Here is a 24974-nt window from a genome sequence, read left to right as displayed (position 1 = left end):
GACTATGGGAGAAACTGACTACTACTAGGGGAACTCTACAGCAAGACCTGGATGCAAGACAGAACTCAACCCAAAGGACAGCTACTGAGAGAGTCCTTGAAATGACTCTGAAACCAAATGGGTGCTAGAGGATATATGAAGCACAAATGCTGGGAGAAGCACACGAAAGCACACTGGGGTGATAGGAAGTAAGAGTGTGTGCATGATGGGGGTCTAAAGCATAGAGGCAAGAGCTATCTGGAAACTAAATCCAGTGAAGAAGGAATCAAACTGGCGTGAAGCGATCACGTCTAAGCAGGTAGCACATGAATTCGGACTTTTGGAAGCTTTCAACTTTCTCTAATGTGCAAACTACTGCTAATACACAGAGGTGGGGAGTGCTAGGCTCATGTCTAAAAAACTATAAGCCCCTTCTCTATATTGAGTGCTAAGTGACACTTGTAGCACAGAAGCAAAACAAGTAGGTAGTGATATCTGTATGTAATGGCACTTAAGCATGCATGTGTGCATTTACAGTGCTATAATCAGTCTGGAAGATACATCAGAGTGATAAGAATACAATAAAAATGCACCAGTGGACTTTAGTGAGGACATGGATGGGTAGATGGTGTGACAGTCAAGTTTTCCTTGGGCTTAGATTTACTTACTTTACTTACCTTTACCTACCTCACTTTCTTTAGCTTATGTTTGCATTTTTGCTGCTTACTTAAGCATGTATCTCTTTCACCAGTGTCAGTACCAGTCTGAATGACAGTCCTTTTTGATGATAATTTCTACTCTCTGAGCACTGAGCCAAGTCAGAATCCCATGGGCTGAAGATACTGCTCTCCACTCAGCAGCTTGGCCAGCTGTTTTGTGATTCCCACAACAGACTGGAGCGGGGGACCTAGAGCAGGTGCATGGGACATGCAAGTGCATTTGTGTGCAATGCAGTGGTTGCGCAATAGCACGAGTGACTTATCCTGAGGATCAGAACTGGAGTATCAGTGGGAAGGGGTGGTATATCGTCCTATAGCAGCAATATAGAGGTGTGAGTCTCTACACTGGTATGAGCCTAGTGCACCCTCATTTGCATTGTTTGTTGATGCCATGAAGGCACTGTCACATTCAGCTTTTGAAGATCAATCAATTATACCTCCCACCTCAAATTCAATCAAAAATCTCTCCCATGTCTCCAGTGCACCTCCATAAAATGCAATGAAGGCCTCATAAAGATGAGGCAGCTTGCCCTCCTCTGCTAACTTGTGAATTGCTTCAATGGCACCAAGTTTAAATGAGGTGTCTGGAGAAATCAGCAAGTGTGGGTTCTCAATAATAAGTTTGAGGTGATTCATCACCTCATCATGCAAAGGACCAAGATCAAGGATGTTGATGTTCTTGGTACTAGGTCCACAAACAGATCACATATATGGGTGCATGATTGCAGCAGCATACAAGGTGAGAATGGCCAGTTCAGTGAGTGTGGGGCCATCATGAAGGGTGTTGTACAGATTCTCCTCGATATGGCTGAAATTTCATTTCTCTTTCTTGTCCGTGACCTGCTCCAGAAATGTGATGTACTCATTAAGTGAGCAACTCTGCAGCAGCTTTGCAATATGACTGATAACAAGTGTTGCTGGTGTCAGGCAATGTGGATAGGATGCCTTTGATTCATTCAAAATAAAAATGGTGCATGTCTTGTTACCCCTTTTTGTCATCCTTGTTATTGAAAATTGCACTAGCAAGACTACATGTCTTGATGCCACCTTGGCCAGAGACTTCAAGTGCCCTTAGCTGCACCTCTGTTACCATCTCTGATGGTTGTTGTAATGTGGTGGCATTATCTTTATTGGCCAGTAGCATTGGGCACTCAAAACCATTCACTTCCCAGGAATCCATCATTGCTACATTCCTGCCTTTGACCAAATTGAGATCCTTGTGCATACAGCACCCCACCCACACAAGAAACTCAGCAGCCCTCAGCTTATCATTAGGTAACCCATCAGCTTGCATTCCCAACTCATCCCTCCAGTTGTTGTTTTTCCATCTTTGGATGAGCTCAAAGACCTTCTTCTGATCAGCTGAGTGATCTCCATTGATGCCCTTCAATTTTGATGTGAAAATGACAGTGGTGAGTTCAGAGGTTATTATTCTCTGAGCAAGAGGAGAATCATTGTATATTGATGCCATCTTGTCAATAGTGGTCTTCAGACCTTGCAGCTGTGTCTCACTAGTATGATCCTTGGATGACTTGATACCAAGAAACCAGTTGTGCTGCTCTGGTGTGGATTTGTTAAGGCAACTGTATGTGAGTGCCTTGTATGACACATGCCAAGAGTTCATATTAATATCTCTGTGCATTGTACTATCAGAACTGAATGTGAGACCTGAATCATGGTAAGCCAAAGTTCTCCTCAGGGTTGAGCATTTAAAGCTCACTTTTTATCTGTATGATCTCATGGCCCAGCTGGACCTTGGCAGCAATGCCTCCCTCCAGCATTGCTTGTTGGACTTGCACTCATGCAGCAACTTCCAAGGGGTATGTGAAGGGCTTTTAACATGGCCTGAATTATAGGACCCACAGATTTCTGTGTGCAGCCAGCAAGAACAAGCCTTCTTGCAAGTGCATGAAATTTAGCAGTATAGGCACCCTTGCAGTAGAGTTGCCAGGAAGTTGAGTTTTTTGGCATGGTATGGCTTTTGCTGATGACACAAGCAAGTGCACAGGATGCACAATGGACACACATCTGTAAGGCATGGACCTTTTTGCAAGTCTGCACCAGCTCAGCTTGAAGGCAGGATACTTCACCTGCACTGGAATCAGCTTGTTTTCTGAGTGTGGCAACCTGGGCAGTGTTCTCCTCTGTCAACCTCTGAAGTTGGGCAGCAGCCTGTCTCTGCATGCTTGGAATCACATCTCCCTGCAGCTGTTACGAACTAGGGTAGTTCTAATAACAGACAACTCAATAAGAGTCAAGGACCTCTTGTTGAGATTCTACACAAGATGATAAGTCAAGTGTTTGGTGTAAGCTAAGTTAAAGGGAGTGCCTTTAACTTAAAGTATGGTTCAGATGACAAGAGATTGGGGATCTCAAGCGAAGGATATTCAGGGTAAAACCTAGTAAGATTAAAGTAAAGAACTAAAGCGTACAGGAGGACTATTTATAGTGACTACTGTGCTTTAGGGCAGGTGTGAGAATGGGGTGAGTCAGAGATAAAGGATATGTAAGCGATAGCAAGAATAGGTCATCTAGCAACAGCAACAGTGGTTTGTGATGTAATACAAGGTAAGAGATAAGTCTAGCAGCAGCATCATGCAGCTCGTGACGTAATACACAGTAAGAGAAGGAAAATGAATAGGGGCATACTTGGTTATAACAGCAGCTTCCTAATCTCTGCATTAGCTCAAGTAGCAGCTGCCTTGGCATGGGCAGCTTTGTGACGCTCATTCCATAACAGTGAGTAGTAAAGCTTGATCCTTTCATGTGCAACAAATAACTCCTTTCTTGAGGATGCAAGGCTTGCTTGCAATGACAGTAGCGGTACTCAGAATAAATCTTGAAACTCCTTGAAAACTTGCCTAAAGCTCAGCTACTTCAACAAAACACAGCATGAGCATGTGCCACAATTGAAAGTCAGGCCAGCATCGCACATTGGAGTTCAAAAAACATGCCAGTCTGCACAACTTAGAGCCAACACTCATCCATGCACGAGGGTGATGGACCATCTGCCATCCACCTCACAAGCTCAACCCACTCCTGCAAGTGATTCTGGACCCAGGTTGACAGTTCAGTGGGGCAAAGAGGATGCTTTCACCAACATCCTGGTGGATCATATTACCTCCCACCCTGCCAACAGCCATATATTGTTCTACTCTGAGGGCAAAAATATGATCCCCAAAACTGATGACCAGCCCTTGGGGAAGGACAAATCTGATATCTACAGTGTTCTTGCCCGTCTCATATTCGCCAACCACCTCAAATATGGCAACACATACCACCAGAATCCAGAGAAATTTTGTGACTCAGTTGCCAACCACATCATGAGGTGAGTAGTCTCCTATTCACACTTAGATACACTGATAAAACTCCTAAAATTCATACAGTCTCAAAAATAGGTACAAGCTCAAGACCAGCCTTACTTCAACTGGCACTGGTGTACTGCCCAGTGATGGGTATGCAAATTTATTAGGTGAGTACTTTGCCCTGATTTTTCATTCTGATCTGATTGCACTTTTAGCCAAAATCAACAGTGAATGGAAGTGGTTTTCTGACCTTGATGCAATTTGGCACTCAAACCCCACATTCACAGTTGCATCGCACTCATCAAGGCCAGGTGTCGATCATGCAGGTTAGATGTTCTCACTCACACAAGTGCCATGTAGTAGGGCTAGTGCTTCCTCAAAGTGTTTGGGGGGTGCCACTCAGCCTCAGCCTCCCTCATCTAGTGAAGATGCTCCTCTGCCCCCCCCCCCTCATAATGATCCTCCCATTGACCCACATCTACTTCAACCTGCTCCTCAGCCCCCCCTCATAACAATCCTCCCATCAACCCACATCTACTCCAACCTGCTTCATCTCTTGCCCCCATTTTTCATAATGGGCAACCTGGTCTTCCCCCTGCTCCCCCCCCTGGTTTTCCCCCTGCTCTCCCCCCTGGTTTTCCCACCCATCCCCCTCAGGTCCACCTTTACGGCCTCCCTAACAACAACAACAACAATATGATACCTGACAATGACTATTCTGCTGGTACATTTTCTGCCCCCCCAGCGCAGGACCACCAGCAGGATGACAACATGCTCCTCAATAGCCTGCCGAAAGTTGCGGGGAAGAAACAACACAACGTAGCATTGCCCTCGCCCTCACCCTCGCCCCCTCCTGAACCCCCTCACCCTTTCTCAATGCCAGAGAAGTTCCCTACCTCTTTCTATGACAGTCATTTGGTGTTTGGTGCACAGCAGCCTTCCAGTCACAGGGGGCACTGCAAAGCTTCGTCGATGTCATGCAGTATCTCAACCCCCTCATCCACAACCTGCAACACAACGTCATCTGACTTCCAATCATCTCTGACCCCACAGACATCATTGTTGGCCCAACCAAATGGTGGCACGAAGAAGAAGAAAGCCAAGTCAAGTGGCATGCAGGATCAGGTGGACACCTTGACTGACGAAATTGGGAACATCCAGTCTGATGTGATGTCCCTCCGCAACTCCAAAGACCAGCGGTTCATGGCAAAACTCGAGGCGAAGAGCAAAAATCACCACAACACAAGGAAGTACACCTGGCTTTGTGATGCTCGCCAACATGAGGCATCTCAAGCTATTGTCCAACATCAGTGGGAGCAGGAGAATAGAGATGTTGAAATTCACCTTTGAGAAGTCGACATTTGAGTGCACCAGGCACATTCCATGGTTCTTGACAAGGAGGCAGAGAATTTGCATTTGCGCATTCAGTATCACCAACTAACACAGGGTGGTAGCAGTGGTTCCTGAGTCTTGTCATCATCTCGTCACCATCGCCATCTCATCTTCGCTGTCCTCATCTTGTCGTTGTCATTGTCTCATCATTGTCATTGTCTCATTGTTGTCTCGTCATTGTTGTCTCATCATCATCATCTCATTGCTGTTGTTGCTATTTCTGTTGCCATCCTGTTGTGATTTCATACATGTGTTGTAGTTGATTGATTTACATATGTTACATACATGTTACTTGTACAAGTGTACTACTGGTAGTACACATCTTGGTCAATTGTGAGCATGGTTCACCCTTCCCTATGCTGTGCATTTGAGTGAGGACTGTCGAAGAGCTGATCCATCAGCCTCACACAAGCAACCTGACCTGGAGTTCCCTCATAAGACCTGTCACCAACTACATCATTTCCTTCTGGACCCTCAACATCTTGAGGGGTGAAATCTTGACCCTCTACATGAGCCCACTTCAGAGTACTCTCATATGTTCCATCCTGCTTGTGGCGATGGGTTTCAAAGCAAATGATCATGTTGTGGAGGATGATACAATACTTGATCCACTGCACAGCAAAATGCAGGTCTTTCTCACTCTGAATGTTGAACTGGAGCTCTTGGAGAGACTGAAACTGCCCCTTCAGAACAGCAAATACGTGTTCAACACATACATGAATCTACCAAAAAATTAATTCATTGAAAAACTGTCAGAATAAAAAAACCTTAGACAGGTGGTAATTGAATGTCTTCTGGTCTTTTGTCAACCGTCCATTGCGGGGTTTCTTGAAAGGGGCAATACACCATGGCTCCAATGGATATGCACTATCTGCCCAAACCCAGTGACCATCAGGAAGAAGGGTATCATGCTCTTCATAGAGGTGAGTGGATCGAAAAGTGAATGTGTTGTGGACACTCCTGGGATGTCCAAGAGAATAATCCACAATCAAGAGGTTGTGGGGCATAATGACCACCTATAATTAAATTAAATTATTTGTGAATGAAAAGAAAGAATAGCACATTACTTGACAGCCAAGGGAATAGTTGGATTTCCTGTCAAAAAAAACCTTGCCAAAATAACCAGGTTTGGTGAAAAGTTCAATAGTTGAGCCATCAATGGCTAGGTAGCCACCTCTCCACTCTGGACAGGTTTTTAGCTCAGCCCACTTCCTAGTGAGGTGGGCATCCTCAGGATTATCTTCTGGGAAGCAGATAAACTTATCATGCTCTTTGAGTAGTGCAATCATCACATGATTAGTGCAATTGACCACTGACCCAACACTCACACCTGCCCATTGAGCAACATCCTCAAGTGTGATGGCATTGCCATAGTGGCCAGCACGATTCAGAAAGATGGGGAGCTGGATGGAGATGGGGAGCTGAGGATTATTGGAGTGGTTGTGGAAGATAGGGTGATCGGAGATCTGATCAAGGATATTGTCAAAGATTTCTGTGTTAACATGAAGTTTCTGCTGGAATAAGTCAGGGCGATGTTCCTCATGGTGAACCAGCATATGAAGCTGGGGTGCTCACGGTGGAGGCTCATCAGGCTTGTGGATTACATGTGCCCTCTCAACCTTGTCACACAAAGCAGCGATAGTGTGTTGAAGCCTGTTGTAATGGGCAGCAACATTGTCCGATTCATCACCAGAAGAATCTGAAGAGCCAGACAGGCCAGAAATAGAAGAGATGAGGGATGGTGGGGTCAGAGAGCTGAAAGTCATATCAGTGCCTTCATCATCAGTAGCAACCGAGTCCATGTCAGAATCAGAGTCAGAGTCAGAGAAGTCATCTAGGAGTTCATTCTGGTATTGTAATTTGGCTAGTGCAAGTGCAGCCTTATCAACAGCATTGAGGAGGTCTTTACGTGTGGATGGACGAGGCATGGTGGGGGCTACAGTGGGTGTGGGATCAAAACTCCTATCTGTTGGGTGCATATGTGACACAGTTTTCAGCAGAGTTTGAAATTTTGGAAAGTTCTGAGGCTTCATCTTGCACTGAGCATGCTGTTGTTGTTGTCATTGTCAACCTCACCCTTGAACCTCGATGCCCATCCACAGCGCCGAGAAGGCCACCATCAATTTTTTGGGTGCCATCCACCCAAGGTAAGTCATTTTTGTGTGTATTTAACTAACATTTACTTTTATTTTATAGGAAATCTATTATAATCTGGATCCCACATGCATCCCACCTGATCAGCAGCACCTCACCCTTACTGGCAAACGGCCTGTCCACCTTCCACCTCCTTATCTGTCTCCATGGAGGCACCCTCACATTGGAGATGGAGTCATTGGACACCATTGACAATATGAAGGCGAAAATCCAGGACAAGGAGGGCATCCCAACTGACCAGCAGCATCTCACCTTCACTGGAAAGCAGCTCGAAGATGGCCATACTCTCAGCAACTACAACATCCAGAAGGAGTCCACCCTTCTGTCATATGCCATTCCGGACTCTCAACTCTAAATCCACTTCTCCGGATATCCAGATCTCAAATGATCTGATCTATCTTTATCTCCCTTCCGGAATCCAAACCCTATATCAGTGCCCAACCCCATTTAGACTGCCCCTGTCTCTGGACTCCAGTTAACCATGTTTCCCTTTTGATTATTGATCCATTACATACATTTCATTTCTGGTGTTCATTATTTGTGATCTGTCCTACTTACTAATAGACTTTGCATATGCTTTGTACATAGCCTTTATGTTTGCTGACTGATTCCTATATGATACCTACAGTATATAAACCTCCTATAACTCTCAGAAATACTCCAGTTCGAATATCATCTTAGTTCCTGCTCATTCCTGTGTCCTCCAGACTCGAGATAAGTCTCATCATATTCTGAGTCTTAGGATTGCATCCTAGACTACATTTCTGACTCTACCTTAAGGTAGTCTATCCTCTGTTAGTTTCTAGTCTGGACTTCATCCAGATTAGTCTTATCCGCTTGCCCAGGTAACATCCAGATGTCTGTCAGATTTATCTCACGTTTCAGATCCAGATGTCTGTTGTCCACCCTAGTCAAATCCTGGAAACTCCAGATGGCTGTTCTAGCCCCCAGAAATTAAGGGCACATACTTGGGAAAGGGGCACAGCATATGAGCTGAGGCCAAGCCCTTGTGATCCAACCCCCTTGAGCACACAACCTTAACACCTTCACTTGATCTTGCATCTCTGCAGAGGCATGCAGATCTTCCTCCCAACGCTTTTCATCCCCCCCCCACTGCTCAGCATCCCCCCCTCCTCCACTCAGCACTTATTTGGTCCCTCCCATGCTCCCTACCTACAGCTGATTTCATTCCTGTGGGCCTTATTTTTTTTACAATTTTATTAATGCTTTCATTTGAAATACAATTATGTTGGACCACTACTCTACCACTTTCCCCTATGTACATAGCATGCCTCGAAAAATCACAAGTGTCATTTTAAAGTCCAACTACATGCCGATGTGTGCTGAGCACATTTCTCTCGGACTTGCATGAGTTCTTTCAAACTTTAAGCGGGGAGTTGAAGGGAGTTGAATGCAGTTTAGCGAGTTTTCAAGAGTTTCAAAATTTATTTTGAGTACCACTAGTATTGTGCTATTTGCATTGGTGAGTAGTGTTGTCTTCTTTGCAAGTGTTACAATCACGTCCACCCCTGTCTCATTTTCCTTCTTTTTCTTGTGTACTACGTCATGACCGTGCCCCATTGCGCCATCACTAGACCAGCCTCTTACTATATCTGTATTACATCACAATCGCTGCTGCCGTTGCTAGATGACTCATCCTTATCTCTGACTCATCTCAATGACATATACGTACCTGCCCTAAAGTAGCTACGTCTATATAAGTTCAGACATGTACTTAGCAGATCTTCACTTTAATCTACTAGGTTCTCACCTGAAATATCCTTCACTTAGGACCCCCAATCCTAAGTTGTCTGATACCAATATTCAAGTCAGAGACACTCTCTCCGACTTGTCTTAAGAAGCCTTACATTTGTGAGGCCTTGACCCAACCGCAGACATTACTCTTATCGAGTATCTGTCGTTGCGCCTATCCTAGTTCGCCATAACAGCAAGCTCTTGTTTCTGCTGATGGACCTTGAGAGTGCATACAGACAGCTTTTCAACAGCCTTGTTCAAGCAAGACTTTATACTCACAAGTACACTGGCACTACAAGTCTCTGTTTGTGTCATATGGGAAGGTAATGATTTTGCTTTGAGTCCATGATTTTCCTTCTCAGTGGCCTTGATTTGTTGCTGTGCATGCAGAAGCTGCTTGATCTGTGCAGGTGAACACTTTTTCATTTATTTAGAAATTCCTTTGAGCTGAGCATTTGAGCAAGTGACAGTCACTGAGATTTAGAGAAGAGGCACAAGGGATCAATTGAAGACAGCATTGAGATGAGGCAGCACACAACCCCATTTTTTTTAGATGTGGATACATGTTTTTAATGGATATGAACATTTTGTTCAATTTTGTTTTCAATTTTTATTGCATCTTGCCAGCATCTGGGCTTGTATCTCACTGCATTATGTAGATTATCCAAATTTAATCTGAACAAAATATTCGAATTAATGCCATTCATCTACCTGAACCTTTCGATGATCGTGTTATGGTGTTGTGCTGTCTCATTTACTCGCTGTGACTCGTGTGTCATGTAACCAACTGTAGGTTAGGCTACTGAATAATCGTGGGAACAAATTTCAGCTGTAAGGTTCTGCACCTCCCCACTACCAGCAAACTTGAGAATCCTGTATTGCCTATTGATTCCCGCACACAATTGGACACCAGCAAATTCGATCATAAAGTTTCGCCGCAGGTTCGCCCTAGTCTCCAATACCTGACCTAACATATGGTATTACCATGACAGTTGATATATTTCCATGTGCTCACCCAGCTCTAGTTCTGAGTTAGAAATTATCCTGTGTGGGCATATCAGGCTATGTCACGTAACCTGATGGAGGCGAAAGAGAAGTTTTCCAGGGCGTCCGACGTGCTAGAAAGCTTACCTTATTTGCCTCCCGCCCCGCTTCCTCTCAACTCCCCCACCCATGATGGATTTTGGTGGGTATTCCCTCCGCTAAGTACATTCTCGTACTAACCCCGCTTCTAAGTACATCCCCCATCTTCTGACGGCTCATGGGAGAGTTTATGCAATGTCGTTGAATACAGCGGCGTTTTCGATTCCGAATATCGCCAGCCTCACTCACGGTGCATGAAAAACGCCCGCGTTGCGCTTCGGAAGAGCATAACACAAGTCCTTCATCAACGTGATCGGACGAATGTCTGGCTCAACGGTCTTGCTGGTGTTGGAAAAACATCTATCGCGTTCACCATAGCTGAGGAGATGAAAGCAGCAAAGAGGCTTGCTGCCACTTTCTTCTTTTCGCACAAACACGCACAAAAAGCTGCCGCCATCATTCCTACCATTGCATACCAGCTTGCAATAGCTTTCCCGCGCATTCGAGAGGAAATCGTGAAAGCGATCGAGAGAGACGGCGTGCTCCTATCACTTGGAAAATCTCGCGAAGATCAAATGCGAGAGCTTGTCATCAAACCACTCGAGACGTTAAAATTCCGTCAAGAACCTTATGTCATCATTATCGATGCTCTTGACGAATGTTTTTCCTCTGAAGAGGCAGCAAGACTGGTTACACTGTTGTCAGACGCCCTCCGGGGCCCAGACTTGCCATTCATCCACGTAGTGTTCACGAGTCGCCCTGAGCCACACATCCTCGCAGCCATGCCATCCCCTGTCTACGAGATTCTCCTTAGCACTCGTGATGAAAATACCATACGGGATGTCCGTTTCTTTCTGCGAGCATCACTGGAAAAAACACGAACGATTCGCCCTGCTGTTTTCGGTCAGCCACCCATCCCATGGCCATCGGAGGAAGAATTCGAGACATTAGCCTTTAAGGTGGGCGGTCTGTTCGTCTACGCTGCCATGGCCGTAAATTTCATATCAGCTGCTGGTCATCATCCGCAGGAGAGGCTAGATTTCTTACTACACGAGAAGTCGACAGTCGGTGCCGACATTGATCAACTCTATCGGCAGATAATCGGAACTTCGGAGGATCCACTCGCCCACTGCCGGATGTTAGCATCTATCATCCACCTTTCCAAACCGTTGTCACTTGCGGCACTCTAAGATCTCTTTCACTGCGGATAACAAGAGCTTGGCTATGATACTTGAAGTATTTTCACCCGTTATCTTGAACGATGGGGTCGGAAATGTTGAAATCTATCATGCTTCGCTTCGCGACTTTATAAGCGACCCTCTACGGTCGAAGCAGTATCACGTAGATGTTGCACATGCTCACGAGCACCTTGCATGTTGCTGCCTTCATTTTATGTTGCGAGGGCCTCCTATATCAATGTCCTCCGGTGGACACTCCTCCCCATTGCCATACCCAAGTTTGGCGTGGTCCGTGCATCTTTCTATGGCCTATCCTAGTAGCAAACTTCGAAATCTCCTGGCTCTGTTTACAGATACAACACTGCAACGTTGGATACAGACCTTAAACAACACTGCCTTCTCTCGGGAATATTGTCTCAAAGAAGTAAGAAGGACCTGTTTATCGCTGGTGACTGCTTTGCTTATCTTGAGTAGGAATACATACTAACAATAAACTGGCTAGAAATGGATCAGGGGTCTGTCGGATATCATGGTTGCCTGGCGTATTCATAAAGCTTTGATATCCCTTCAAGCAACGAGACAGGTATTCTCATTATTAAACCTGACTACCTGGTCACTACTGTTTTCTTTCTTGTACGCTTTTCTACTACTCATGTGGGCCCCTTGGAGATTTTCCTCTGCCTACTACCATTCCATTGACAACGTTTGCATACTAAGCATAGCAGTTGTCGTTTGTTATCGCTTACTATTCGTTGCATTTAGTTAGAAGTCGTAGAAACTGAATCACAAGTAATACGAGATATTGTGATCAGCGCTGCGAGTTTGCGTGCGACTGATCCGAAGACAAAGCGAGGTTCGGGGGACTCATCACAAAAGCATGAATAAATACTAAACAATATATTATCAACGGTACTGACGTCAGCGCCACGCTCACGTCCGTGGAAAACACTCTCCAGTCCAATCCTTGGGCGTCAACTCCCCCACCCTCTGCCGAAACGCCTCCAACGTGCAAAACTCTGGCGAACCCGGCAAATGCTTCCCCTCCTCGGCGCACATCGGCAGCACCATGTTCTTGTTCTTGTAGCGCATACGGACATCTGTGACGGGTCACGGAGGCTTGTTCTCAATACGTACTTGAATACTCACAATGCTCATCCCGTGGTCTCCAAAACGATGAAAGCGCACGCAGGCCCGGGATATTGGTTTGTTGTGAAGCTGGTATTCGTTTTCGGAAGAGCTCGAATGTTACTGATGAAGTGAATGGTGGCCACCTTGCACCCGAGAAGATGAGGATTATTAGTATGAAGACGAAGAGTGGTGGGACCGACGCACTTGTCATCGAATACATCGAATGTGCAGAGCAACGCTGCAAGTGTTGAGTCATGCGTCGTGTGCACGAGGAGTTTTGTTGGGTCTTTTGAATCGAGTTGAATCTTGCGTTGCATTTTTTCTGAAGCGTCTGCGAGGAGGCGACCCATTCCTAGTCGGCGACCGTCTTCTGATTTGACTAATGGTTAATAGAAGAACTTTAGTTGAACCTTCGGTGAACGTAAGGAAGTATCCTTACAAACTAGAGGACGACAATCAATACTCGTGTGCGGATGTAAAGTAACAGGACTAGGAGCTTACTGTCAAACCACTCGGCTGTTACAGCTGCTTCCTAGGGATTCATAAGTGAGCAGATGAATGCGATGAAGGAATGAAATTATCGCACAATTACACCAATAACGTTATCATCCATGAATTCTGGTGGAACTCGGAAGCCGTGAGCAGCTGCCGAGCGTACCTTTGAAGTGAAAGCACTGAGTTCAGCTGCGTCTGTCCTGCCCTGAAAAACATACTGTATCAAGGATCCCCGATGCTCGAGGAGTTCCATCAAGGCGTAATGGCCTACCGCCTAAATACCTAGAGACTTTCTTATCCAACGGCTCTAAACGCGAGTTCCAAACAGCCACAGCAGCTGAAACATATCAGACAAATCTACGGAATACTGGTCAAAAGTATATGATTACCTTCAGCAAACTGCAATTCTAAGAGGGCCAGTCGCTTGCAGGCCAAGGTATTGCTGACGAGATTCTCATCGATTCCATTACTGAAACCAAAGACATCGTGAGTAACGAGTTCGCGTTTAGCTTCTGTGACCTGTGCGAAAACGTACCGTATGATAATAGAGGGTATTATACCCGGAGCGCAAGAAGATGGAGGGTATACTCCGTGGACTATGTGCTGCAAAGATTCGATCGTCCGCGCGATGTTTGTAGAGCTGCATGTGGGAGTTTCATCAGGAGTTACGAGGCGAAGGTGAATGGACTTACCGGAAGTAAGTCAAACGCTCATCTCGAGCTTTGAGGGGAGAAATTTCAATCTTCGGAAAGATGCGAGTGAGATGAAATCAAGAAGCTGCTTGGATGCTTACCTGTCTACATAGAGGCTTCGCAATGCCGTCCCGAAGGAATATGTGGACTGTTCTCAGACACGTAAGCCAAGTAATCAGGTGCTCGCATAGAACCCTCTTACCTTTTTCCCGATATCTGTGAGCTCCCCTAGGAGGCTATATGCCGTATTGAAACGTGTGCATGGCAAGTAACCATATACGTAGATCAACGTACCATAATCCCTCAGCTGTTCTTCCATGCCTGTTCTCGACAACTTCCTATACCACAATCCGTCATCTATGGTAGGACTCTGTCCAGCAACGGTCTCGTGAAAGCTTTTCGCAGTGTTGCACATCTGCCAGTCTGCTGGTATGGATGCTGGAGGGTTCGACATGCGCACTCTGACCGGCGTACGCTCGCCTAGAGTAGAGTATGCATGGAAGTTATCAGCGATGACACAACTTGATGCGAATGCGAACTTGACGCACCATGTCTCACATATATGTGCACTTGCTCTAGGTCTAACCCTCCTGGTGCGACGGGGTAGCTTTCGACGTCAAGCGGGACCGGTCCGTCTTGCATTTGCTGCTTCATTATTCTAAAGTCGTCGCACTTGGAGAAATTCGCGTTGCATTCCCACTGCACCATCTACGTCCGTGGGTTAAAAGGATCGTGGAACTCTTGACTTCGGGTGCCTCATATTAGGTGGTCCGGGTGGCAGTGTAGGATGCTTTTCTCATCGCTCCCATTTCTGCTCGGTTCCATACGCATTCGGCCATCTCACTCAATTGTGGAACGGAGCAATTGCTAAATCACACAGCAGACGAAGCATTCTAGAATTGTGCCACTGTTACGTCATCCTCGTTGATCCACATCTTTCGATAAACTTGCCGACAGCCTTCACATGACAGATTCGAGCAGCAGCGTTTTCCTGGATTGAGTTTCATCGAACTGCCCCGGCTATTGTTTTACCATGATTCCCAATTACCTCGCCATAATTAATTCTTCATTAATCGATAGCATATATACATATAAGAATATACAAGTAACGTTGAATACCGCACTTAATCTTCATTCTTCCGCATTTCACAATGAAATTAATTGACTGGAAGTGCGGTTTAGTTGCTGTTTTCCGGATTAAATTTCATATCAGAGTCTGACATCATGTGCAGTACGACTCCGAACTACACTGTAGGATGTTGCTGTCTGAGGGTGGGCACGAGGCACCCGCTTTGAACGGCTCACGCACGAACGATTGGGAGGTCATTTCCTCGCGTTGCAAGGCTATACTGTTGCCATTGGACGCAGAGGAATCGGACGCGTTGGGATAGGTACGAGCGCATGTCATAATGAATGACATCGGCCGAGGTTCGTCTCTGGGATGTTTCAAGCTCATATGTTTTTTTTCCTACTTTACCCGTACTACAAAAGAACGCCCCCGTCGTTTAAACATCTCAGTCTCTTACCAGATACTGAGATCTAAGTCTTATTAGAATTTTCGTCTCGATACCGAGCTAGCGAACACGTAGAATACATTCTATTTAGCTCTCTCCCGTCGCGTGTGCTCGCCTCTAGCTTCTAGATATGCCGTTTTAAATTACCAATCTGAAACAGCCGCCGGGAGCGACAGGGGTACGCCCGACTCAGATCAGTGCATTTGGAGTTTTAGAGGGAGGGCACGGAGCACGGAGCTCCAAGACTAGTTAGTACTGCCCTACATAGAGTACTAGTCTCACTTTCATTGGACTTAAAATTGGATATTAAAAAAAACACCACTACTTGGGTAAGCAGCCGATGTTGAAATATAGGTGATATTTCGAATCTACATGGAATTAATATTGCTTTCTTCACGCGGAGTGTGCCAGAGAGGTATGAGGCGCGTTTGAATGGTGGCATTCGCTGTAAAAATTGACTGTTCCAATTGAAGTTCCTGGGTACTCCTCTATGGTGAAGTGAGAGATCGCGAAAGGGGTGCCGACCCTTCACTCATTCCTGTCTTGTATTTCATCTGGTAACTGCGACCCTAACCATATCAACGCGCCAGCCAGTATAAACAAAACGATATATACTGCATTTCCCGCAAGAAGATTGCGTTCCTTCGATACAGCAAAGAGTGAAGTCGCCAAGACAGGTCCAACCGCACGAGCCATTGACGCAGAGGTTTGGCCAAGACCATGAATGGCGCCAAGGACAGTATTAGTAGGTGCAGAGGCTGTAATAAACATGAAGACAGTCCCTGTAATGAAGTGGGTTACAAGTTAATGACAATGATTTTATCGCAACACATACCAAAGGCCATACCCCATATGATCATCAGGACTAGTTGGCAAAGCAAGGTAAACTTGACTGCATGATCAACTCCCTCCCTTGCGCTTACAAGCCATGACATTATCGGAAACATGACTATGACTGACGGGAAGCATGACACTGACATACAGAATAGACGCTTTGGACCAAGTCGATCGACGATTTTGGCGAAGAATAATGCCTGAAAGACACCGTCCATGACTCCAAAAAACGCTAGCCATGAGCCAATAGACGAAGGAGTAAATCCAAGGCCGCCAAGATAGGTTGGTGTTGAAAGGAACAGTGGTAAAAGAGCTCCGAAAGCAACGTCGAGAGAAGCGAGCATAGCGTAGTTTGCAATTGGAACAACAACGGTAGGCGTGAGCAGAGATTTCAAGGGGGTATATGCCATTGATTGTTGAGGCAGTGATTCACCACTTGAATCTCCGAGCGTGGCTGATGCCATTGGTCGACGCCGTGTTGATAATGTCTGCCCGATCGTGAGTAACGTGTGAGACAATGCAGGTATGTAGAACCTACTTCTTCTGAAAAGATTGTCATCATTAAAAGGGCTAGGACGAACCAACAGGCTGCGACTGCGCAAGGCAGAAAGTATGGGAATTTTCCCCAAAATGGATTGGCGAATAATGCAGGCCAATGATCTTGCGGCCGCGCGAATATTCCGCCCATGAAAGGACTGACGTGCCGATTTAATCATTCGCCATCTCCGTAATCAACAGCCTCACATACCCGATAAAGCCTCCAATGCACCAGACAATCGGGAACAAGGCAAATGCCTGAGCCATATTTGAGGAGTCCGTTAATTCCCCCACCATGGTCTTCATAACTCCCGCATTGCCATTTAGAAAACCGCACATGCAACGGCTAAGCAAACCCAGTACGTCAGCATTGGGTATCTCCTTCAGCTGAAGGCACACCTAATGACAAGACTCCAGAAGGTCCTTGAGAGGCCGAAACACAGCATCGAAATGCAAGCACCTGAGAGCCCAATTACCAACACCGGCTTACGCCCAATACGGTCAGACAGCCTAGTCCATCTCAGTACCGTCAGTGCCTGCGCGACGAAAAACAGAGATTCCTGTTGAGTATATCCGACAATAGACTATGAGAAAACCATTCTCGCAAGTCATCATGTCGACACCTACGATGATTCCAGCATAATAACCTACAGCCGCATCGTTGCCCCCAGTGATTCCAAGTTCGCTGATAAGCTAAAGGAGTGAAATTTTTTTTAAAAGTGCGTCAAGGAAAAATATCGACATTGTAAAATCATACCTGATTGATGTAGGGGAGTATAGATGTTGAAGCGATGGGTTCCACAAGTTGCAGCATCATAAGTATGCCTAACTGGCGTTTGGGAAGAGGTGTTTTAGGCTTCTTCGAGGCCTCTGCAGGGAACAGAGGTGTTATCTCGTTTACTATGATTTCATGAGAATTGGAAGTATCCATCCTGGAGACTCGGGACTGGAAATACAGCGAGAGCCTGTGAGTGACGCTGGTAGCAAGATTAAACTGCTTTGACTCTGAACGAACACTGAAACCGAGTCCTGATCTGTATTTATAATCTGCGCATTATCGATCATTGATATGGTTTTGCCAGCGGGCATACTATACTACGGGAGAAAACTCCGATACGAGCCTGTCCGAGAAGGTGGCGCTTATACAATTCTACAACTGGCGATCAGCGGTTCTTTGTAAGCTGTACCGATATGACAATTGAACATTGTATTTACCGTGTTTGGCAAGGGGAGTGAGCGTTAGCTATAGCGCCCTTGCAGTCATGGCAAAAATGTGTTCGATCAGGAAGATATGCACTTGCTGGTCAGAATAAGAGGCATGATAAGCGGCAGTAATGCGAGCACGTTGCCACAGAATTGCGACTGCCGACATTTGAAGTTCCTGCAAAGTTGGGACCGTCAATTTTCAAATTTTAGGAGGGAAGCTAGAGTCTCGGCACGAATCCCACGCATGGCACATGCGTCCAAAAACGGTATCAAGTCTCTCGGATAAGCGGTTATAAACGCGTGCTCTGAGCCATACGCAATTTCTTCAGTACAACTTTTGAACTCGCTTCGGACCGGTCGACTCTTTATCACCAGCCAATTCAGAGACGCCCTCCCATAAGCTGAGAGCTCCCAGGTGTGAGCGATCCTATCACAATATTGATATTGACGCAGGTGTGGAGGGCCGAGGCAGTCTCACGCGTCCTGGCCGTCTGATAGTCCTGGGAGTCTAGGTTAATGCCGTGTCAATCATGATGCAGTGAAGAATCAATCGCACAATAAACGCACTTCAACCGCGTTCGACACCATCAACCTGAATCCAGTGAAATGGAGTCGCACCTCATACCAAGCACCAAACCCCTTTAAACTTTCAAAGGTCATATAGACTTCATACGCGCCGTCGCAGTCTTTCCGGATGAACGACGTATGGTCACCGGTTCGATGGACAGCTCGCTTCGTCTGTGGGACTTGAAAACAGGTGCTGTCTTGAAATACATGGAGGGTCACCGCAGTGAAGTGCGGACATTGGCAGTATCACCAGACGGGCAATTGGTATCAAGCGGTGATGAGAGCGGAGTGTTGATTGTCTGGCACGGGGAAACTGGGGAAACTCTCACCAAAGTCAAAGCTCACTACCCCAGTTGGCTCGTATCATTGGACTTCTCTCCTGATGGAACGGCACTGGCCACAGGCTCATCAGACAAAACGACGAAGATCTGGAGTACAACCACATGGCAGTCGCAAGGAAATCCATTTAAATGTAGTGACCATGTCCACTGTGTTCGATATTCGCCGTCTGGTGAACTTCTTGCAATTGCAACGCATAGCCATATCGAAATTTATGATCCAAGAACGAGGGAACGCGTCGCACAGTTTAAGGCTCACATTCAATATAACTTGTCACTCGCCTGGACGCCTGATGGCACTCGCCTTCTCTCAGGGGGCGATGAAATGGATCCTACCATACTGGGAGTGGAATACATCGACCTGGCAGCAGGTCGGTTTTCCTTGGACAGAACATCTTGATGGTGTTCCCTGCATTGCTATGTACACTTCTGGCTCGCTCGTTGCCACCGCATCATATGATCACCGTGTCCGCGTCTGGCGGCTCTCAGATCAACAAACCATCGCCATCTTCCAACACTCAAGCTGTGCGACATGCGTCACTTTCTCCGTGGACGGCAAGTACATCCTCAGTGGAGATGTAGATAATAAGATCTCGAAATGGGCAGTAGAGGAAGCTCTCAGGAAACCGGCAGTACTTCCCCATCTACTTCCCACCCCTTCGCCGTCTCGTCTCGCGTCTTTTTGATTTCAAAGCCGAAGTTTCTGATTCAAAGGCATGCTTCCATCATCGACTCTAATACCACAACTTGAGCATGCTTTATACAGATCCTCACTATCAACACTGCAGTGCGCAATGCATGCCTCGCGGGCGACTTGCTTACCGCCGAAGAGTTACTCACACAAGGTATCGACGCCTATGACAACAACTACACCTCGTATGCCAACCGCTCATTCGTTATGGCACGCAAATGCCACTGGGACCGGGCAATCGAGGATGCAATCGAGGTGATATATATTAACCCATCAGGGCTCCTGACGAAATACTAAGTTTCATCGTGACATAGTCTGTCACCATTCAGCCATCCTTGACAGGATTTATCTCCCACGGCATTGCCCTCTGCGGAAAGGGTCAAGTCCGGGACTCTGCCAAAGTTTTTGACCTCGCATTCGTGTCCGCGAATGGAGATCCAAAGAAGGCTCATATCCTTTTTTTGATTAAGGCAGGTTGTTATCGTATTGCACACTCCTTGCTTCATTAATCATTATGGGTTTCAGGCTATTGCACTCTTCAATGCAAATGAACATGAAGAAGCGATCCAGCGCGTCCAAGAGCTAGCTGCCGATTTTCCCGATACTGATCCCCTTGCTTGTTGTGTCGTAGAAGTGAGTGCCACGCACTCAGCCAAGCCCAAGTTCGTGTTATAACTCATTGTTCTGCGCTTCGTAAATTAGGCATATCTACATGTCCAACTTGGAACCATCGCCTTGAATGCCATGCACCACAACGACGCTGTTGGGCACTTCACTACCGCTGTTAATGCTAGCGCTTTCTTCTCGCAATCGCCAATTCATTCTATATACGAAGAGTTTACCGTGGTATGATGGCGTGGTCCAACCGAAGATCATTCTCGTGCTCAACTGAGTTTTTTTTATGCAGCTCTTCGGGTGGGACCTCGAGTCATTGTGGCAAACTGCCAATAAGCAACAGTGCGTTGCACTCCTTCGGGCAGGTAGACTTGGAGAAGTCCTGGAATCATACCTATCTATGATGAACGCAAGTGATGAAGCTACAAAGGCTAGTTTACGTGCTTGGTTCTCTAGTCAGTCTTTCAGTCATATCACTCACGATACCTCAACTGTTTCTCACTCAGCTTTGGCGTAAGAACAAATGGAGCTGCATCATATCAACGGAGATACAGCCCTCGCCACGAGTGGCTACATATGCGTTTTGAATACGAAGATCTTTGGAGTTGGACTATGAGATGAGCTGCGACCGTGACCACATACATTTTTATTTACTTGTATTCCGGATGCCACCCTTCTTACAACTCACCCTCCATGACGCGTCTCATACTGGACAAAGCGTATCAATGACATTACAGTTTTCTCAATTATCACAATAACACGAGCCCAATTCCTACATCGTGACTTCAGGGACAGAACCAGATGACAAGATGCACCCAATTAACCGCTCTCGATCTCATCGCACAATCCGCAACTACAAGTACGATACTGGACCAGGAGTGGGCGCAGCTGGATATAGAGATCAACCATAACCAGAGTTCTGGGAGTAAGACTGCGAAAAGCTCCCAGAAAGACTGAAGCTCTTCCGCAGAATGAGCAGGGCATCGTTGAAGCCTCATCGACGGACACTCATTTAGTTGGTGACTCTTCCAGTGTGATTGAGAGTGACGTGAAAATTAAAGGTGGAAGGATTGAAAGTGGTAGATTGATCAAACTATATCGTTCTAGTGTGTAGTTTACGTGTGCTCTGCCTCCACTAACGTTGAGAGTCGGGAATACTAGAAGTCGCTCCCATCTGTCATCGCCTGCTTGAACAAAGACACAAGTCGATGTTGTAGCGGACATCATGAAAGCGTCTGACTCTGGGATTGTCGGTAGGAAGTAACTCAGACGTTCCCGCCTAGAATCTTGCTACTATTGACATACAATATTCACCTCACTTCATGGAGTTTGGTCTAGCGTTCATCGATCAAGGCAACAACTGCAGCACCTTTAATGCCAGCGTGCTCGCGAGCAGGAGGATCTGGAGTTGTCGGACACTGGGAGAAGGTGACTACCTGTGGTACATTGATATTATCTCTGCATCAATATAATTGCTGCGTCCCAACAGCGCCATAAAGCAGTGCGATAAAATGACCCAATACCTTCACTCCCCCGAGCTCCACAACATCGGGAACCCCAATCCGTGACCTTGTGAATGTCTCGAGAAATAATCATAATCGATGTTAACTGCCAGACGTCAAAATCCAACACCATCAAAACACTCGAGCTACTGACCTGCCGCCGCAAGCACGAGCTACAATATCAATAGTCAATACCGCACAAAAGAAAAGTGTTAGAAAAGTGATAACAATGAAACAACCAAGATATATTTACCGCACGCTCGTCAAGAGTGAGATTCCTGATCACTATGGGCTGCTGCCGCATCTGATCGGAATCGGATACGTCTGGGCGAGTGCCGTCAAAAGTCACCACATACTGTCCTATCAACCGCGATACGCCCCCATCACATCAGTAAGATCGGCACCTCAGCAACATGGCATGTCAGAACCTGTATCAGTGAAAATCTGCGGAGAAGAGAAGACCGTTGAGCCCCTGAACGACATTTGAAATGCGGCGATAGGATGTGGAACTTACCTCTCTTCCAAAGCCGCGGAATGCCCTGTTGACAGACGCAATGGGTGTCCCATGCGCATCGAGCATGTTGAAGTGCCATGCCCAGAGCCCTTCGTTGATCTTTGCGAATTGGGTGAACGAATTTATCGGAGGCTCAGGCTGGCGCTCGGAGGCGGTGGAAAGAATGCGCCTGGGCTGATCACTATGATACAAGTCTCGGGAATCGGTACTGGCAACACATACAAGCGATGTATTGCATTACCGAAGAAAGAGATGGTATCGTCTTCGCCAAAGATGCCATTCCTGTTGGACTTCTGCGAATGTGTCTAGGACGGGTTCTCCTTCTGGTGTATACTCATGAAGGTCTTTTAACCGTTGGACGAACATGCGTGAGTTTATCCACGCGAATGGTCGGCGAATCTGCGGGATTAGATGAATTTATTATGATTGGGGAAGGAGAGCTATGGACCGCACCCAGAGAATTGGTGATCCATGGAGGTCCATGACTAATGCACGAAACGGACGATGCGTGCGGAAGATTTGCCTGGCAAACATTGACAAAATACCGCGTGGCTCTTCAGCAATATAGCCGAGCGGTTCACCAGCTTCGTTTGCTAATTTTTGATGATTCCAATTGTCAGATGACGCACAATAAGACTTGAGTATCACGCACCAATAGTATACCGGTTTGACTGCTCAAAACCCATGAATATGCTCATCATTTCAAGCTTTCTACAGCCATGACGAATTTATCAGCTCGACAGTGTAGTTCAATAAGAAAACACACCTTGTGATAACCAACGTGTTATTATTGAGCAACAGGTGCTTCAAACCTTCCTCCGGGTTGCTGGACGGCATTCTCTGGCTCGTGTCCCAAAGCTGCGAATCATGAGCGGAGGACTGTTCCTCGTATGTAAATCGTGATGTCTCATCCTGAGCAGACTCGGATGGCACAGCTTCCAGGGTGGGTTTGCGTCCTGAACTGGGAGTCCTTCCAAAACCGGTCCTTCGGTCAGGAAATCGAGAAAGGGCGTAACCTCGTTGAAAAGATTGTGTGTGGTGGAGGAGAGCGAGACATGGATTTGGGTGGGTGAGACTTCTACGACCTACCGATGTTAGTAGTCCAATCATTCTGATGCGACAGTTTACCAGCCAAATGAGTTCATGGTCCAAAAATGCTAGAGTCAGTAGTTGAACATTACCTGGCGGCCTCACTGACAGCCCGTGCTGACTAATAATAACCGTGACTCAGGGTCCCTTGCCCATGCTGACTAATAAGCTGTGGTTCGGTTCTAACTTGAACTTACCTCTCCAGCACTCGTTTTCTATGCAGACTATCGATGGAGTCCGAGGTGGTTCGAAAACCACGAAACAACGTACTTGGAGAGGAGTTTGAGGATATTTCGGAGTTTCGATTATCGATAGCTGACCAGTTTTCAGTGGTGGGTGGCTTGCTCCTGCATGGTCGTTAGTGCACTCAAATATCACCTCTCCTCCCTTTCAATTCGCAGTGCTCAGCCTGGGAAATTCTCAATGAAGAACTGTCCAACCCCTCGGTGAGTCCCCTCAGCTCAGTAGCAAATCAACCTCAAATTGACAATTGCCATTGTATGATTCTCGGGCGTAGAGGGGAGCCGCATACAAGTCGCAGGCGAACCCACCGAGCCAACGATTTTGATCTCGATCTTGATTCTTCGTCTTCGTCTTGCTTCTATCACCGTGCGGGAGTATAAACTCATCCATCTAGAACCGCATCTACCACAGCCTCGGGAATCGAATAACCAGTTATAAGGCGCATTCGCATAAGCGAGTGTCGATACGTTGGATTTTATTATATGTTTGCGGCTTGCAGGGCCTAGACTCGAGCTCAACAGTGCTTCTCTCTTACCAGAATAGTGATGACAAACACACGCTGGAGCGACAGCATCGTATCGTACAGCTGCCACTTGCATGCATTTTCAGGATATCAGAATCCAGCTGTCATCATACCAGTATGACATTGACCACTTTTAACAGACACTGCAAAGATCACGATGATAGCTCTACCACGAACTAGCCAAGCTGGCGGATGGATATTTCGTTTTAGTTAGTAGTCTTGGGTAGTGGGTGAGCCTCCCGCTGATGGTTGCCATCATCTTGTTGTTCACCCACTACCCAAACATCACTGCGCAGCGTTCACTGCTCGGCATGGTATTTCACAAGCTAGAAGGAGATTTTGGAGTTTCTTGTTCCTCGAGAATCCTCCATCAGTAGCGGATCGAGCTCTGATTGCAAGTATGATTCTATCAAGATAGCGAGCGGGGGCTAAATATGGGTCTTGTGACTCAGTACTCAGACGCCTCGACCTTGGTCTCTACCACCCTTCTGTGCGAGACCTGGACAACTCCACAGCGCTGTTGGCGATGGGATACGTATGCATGCCATCAGTTCCGGAGCAATAGCCACCAGGACTTGTCTTCGCTTCCTTTCCTTTTTCGAGTCTTTAACACCTTCGGCACCACATGTCGTTTCCACCGGCGTTGTTGTCACCGGTAGCATCTTTCCGTCTCGGACATCTTGGCATTCGATACTTGAATACTTTGCCTCGCCAGTCCTGCCTCAGCGTTCTCTATCACGTCCGCTGAGGTATGCATGTCCTCGTTACTCTGGCTGACATGTAGCCTAGACCTTGTCCCAGATCGATTCAACACAGCGTTCTCTATCAAGCACTGAGCAGATTGAAACACCGGATACAAGGCGTATGCGTATAGTATAAACATTCGAGCGTCAGCTCGTTGAATTCTACTATACGTGTGCG

General features: G+C 46.5%; 7 protein-coding genes across 7 annotated transcripts; 2 read left to right on the top strand and 5 right to left on the bottom strand.

The window, feature by feature from the left end:
• Positions 1–1680: 1680 nt before the first annotated feature.
• Positions 1681–2479, bottom strand: BJ212DRAFT_1483459 (uncharacterized protein; the record flags this gene model as incomplete). The annotated part of the gene is made up of 2 exons (XM_041340613.1): positions 1681–2366; positions 2419–2479. The coding sequence occupies 2 exons, from the start codon at positions 2477–2479 to the stop codon at positions 1681–1683; spliced, it is 747 nt and encodes a 248-aa protein (XP_041190147.1).
• Positions 2480–3868: 1389 nt separating this feature from the next.
• Positions 3869–5031, top strand: BJ212DRAFT_1301769 (uncharacterized protein; the record flags this gene model as incomplete). Its single annotated transcript, XM_041333172.1, has 5 exons — positions 3869–4026; positions 4097–4170; positions 4219–4329; positions 4503–4913; positions 4937–5031. 5 exons carry the CDS (start codon positions 3869–3871, stop codon positions 5029–5031), a joined length of 849 nt encoding a protein of 282 aa, XP_041190146.1.
• A 2050-nt stretch (positions 5032–7081) lies between these two features.
• On the bottom strand, positions 7082–7551 carry BJ212DRAFT_1301768 (uncharacterized protein; the record flags this gene model as incomplete). The annotated part of the gene is made up of 3 exons (XM_041333171.1): positions 7082–7150; positions 7189–7357; positions 7472–7551. The coding sequence occupies 3 exons, from the start codon at positions 7549–7551 to the stop codon at positions 7082–7084; spliced, it is 318 nt and encodes a 105-aa protein (XP_041190145.1).
• A 2646-nt stretch (positions 7552–10197) lies between these two features.
• Positions 10198–11577, top strand: BJ212DRAFT_1589215 (uncharacterized protein; the record flags this gene model as incomplete). The annotated part of the gene is made up of 3 exons (XM_041342450.1): positions 10198–10281; positions 10330–10490; positions 10541–11577. The coding sequence occupies exons 2-3, from the start codon at positions 10478–10480 to the stop codon at positions 11575–11577; spliced, it is 1050 nt and encodes a 349-aa protein (XP_041190144.1). The 5' UTR covers positions 10198–10281; positions 10330–10477.
• Positions 11578–12495: 918 nt separating this feature from the next.
• BJ212DRAFT_1483454 (phosphoglycerate mutase-like protein) lies at positions 12496–14534 on the bottom strand (the record flags this gene model as incomplete). The annotated part of the gene is made up of 13 exons (XM_041340612.1): positions 12496–12662; positions 12712–12836; positions 12898–13072; positions 13195–13225; positions 13280–13351; positions 13407–13525; positions 13578–13657; positions 13724–13828; positions 13881–13930; positions 13990–14028; positions 14083–14108; positions 14175–14360; positions 14429–14534. 13 exons carry the CDS (start codon positions 14532–14534, stop codon positions 12496–12498), a joined length of 1281 nt encoding a protein of 426 aa, XP_041190143.1.
• A 1388-nt stretch (positions 14535–15922) lies between these two features.
• BJ212DRAFT_1277577 (MFS general substrate transporter) lies at positions 15923–17696 on the bottom strand (the record flags this gene model as incomplete). Its single annotated transcript, XM_041331374.1, has 7 exons — positions 15923–16176; positions 16230–16716; positions 16767–16923; positions 16965–17111; positions 17165–17325; positions 17393–17458; positions 17523–17696. The coding sequence occupies 7 exons, from the start codon at positions 17694–17696 to the stop codon at positions 15923–15925; spliced, it is 1446 nt and encodes a 481-aa protein (XP_041190142.1).
• Positions 17697–21264: 3568 nt separating this feature from the next.
• On the bottom strand, positions 21265–23308 carry BJ212DRAFT_1569778 (Scramblase-domain-containing protein; the record flags this gene model as incomplete). The annotated part of the gene is made up of 9 exons (XM_041342031.1): positions 21265–21790; positions 21839–21857; positions 21938–22044; positions 22113–22128; positions 22199–22379; positions 22440–22597; positions 22652–22791; positions 22851–22909; positions 22965–23308. 9 exons carry the CDS (start codon positions 23306–23308, stop codon positions 21708–21710), a joined length of 1107 nt encoding a protein of 368 aa, XP_041190141.1. The 3' UTR covers positions 21265–21707.
• Positions 23309–24974: the final 1666 nt, after the last annotated feature.

The sequence above is a fragment of the Suillus subaureus genome (genome assembly GCF_016647635.1).
Source record: "Suillus subaureus strain MN1 chromosome Unknown BJ212scaffold_28, whole genome shotgun sequence".
NCBI lineage: Eukaryota > Fungi > Basidiomycota > Agaricomycetes > Boletales > Suillaceae > Suillus > Suillus subaureus.
The sequence above is the reverse complement of the archived record's forward strand: the minus strand, read 5'-3'. Positions and strand labels throughout refer to the sequence as shown.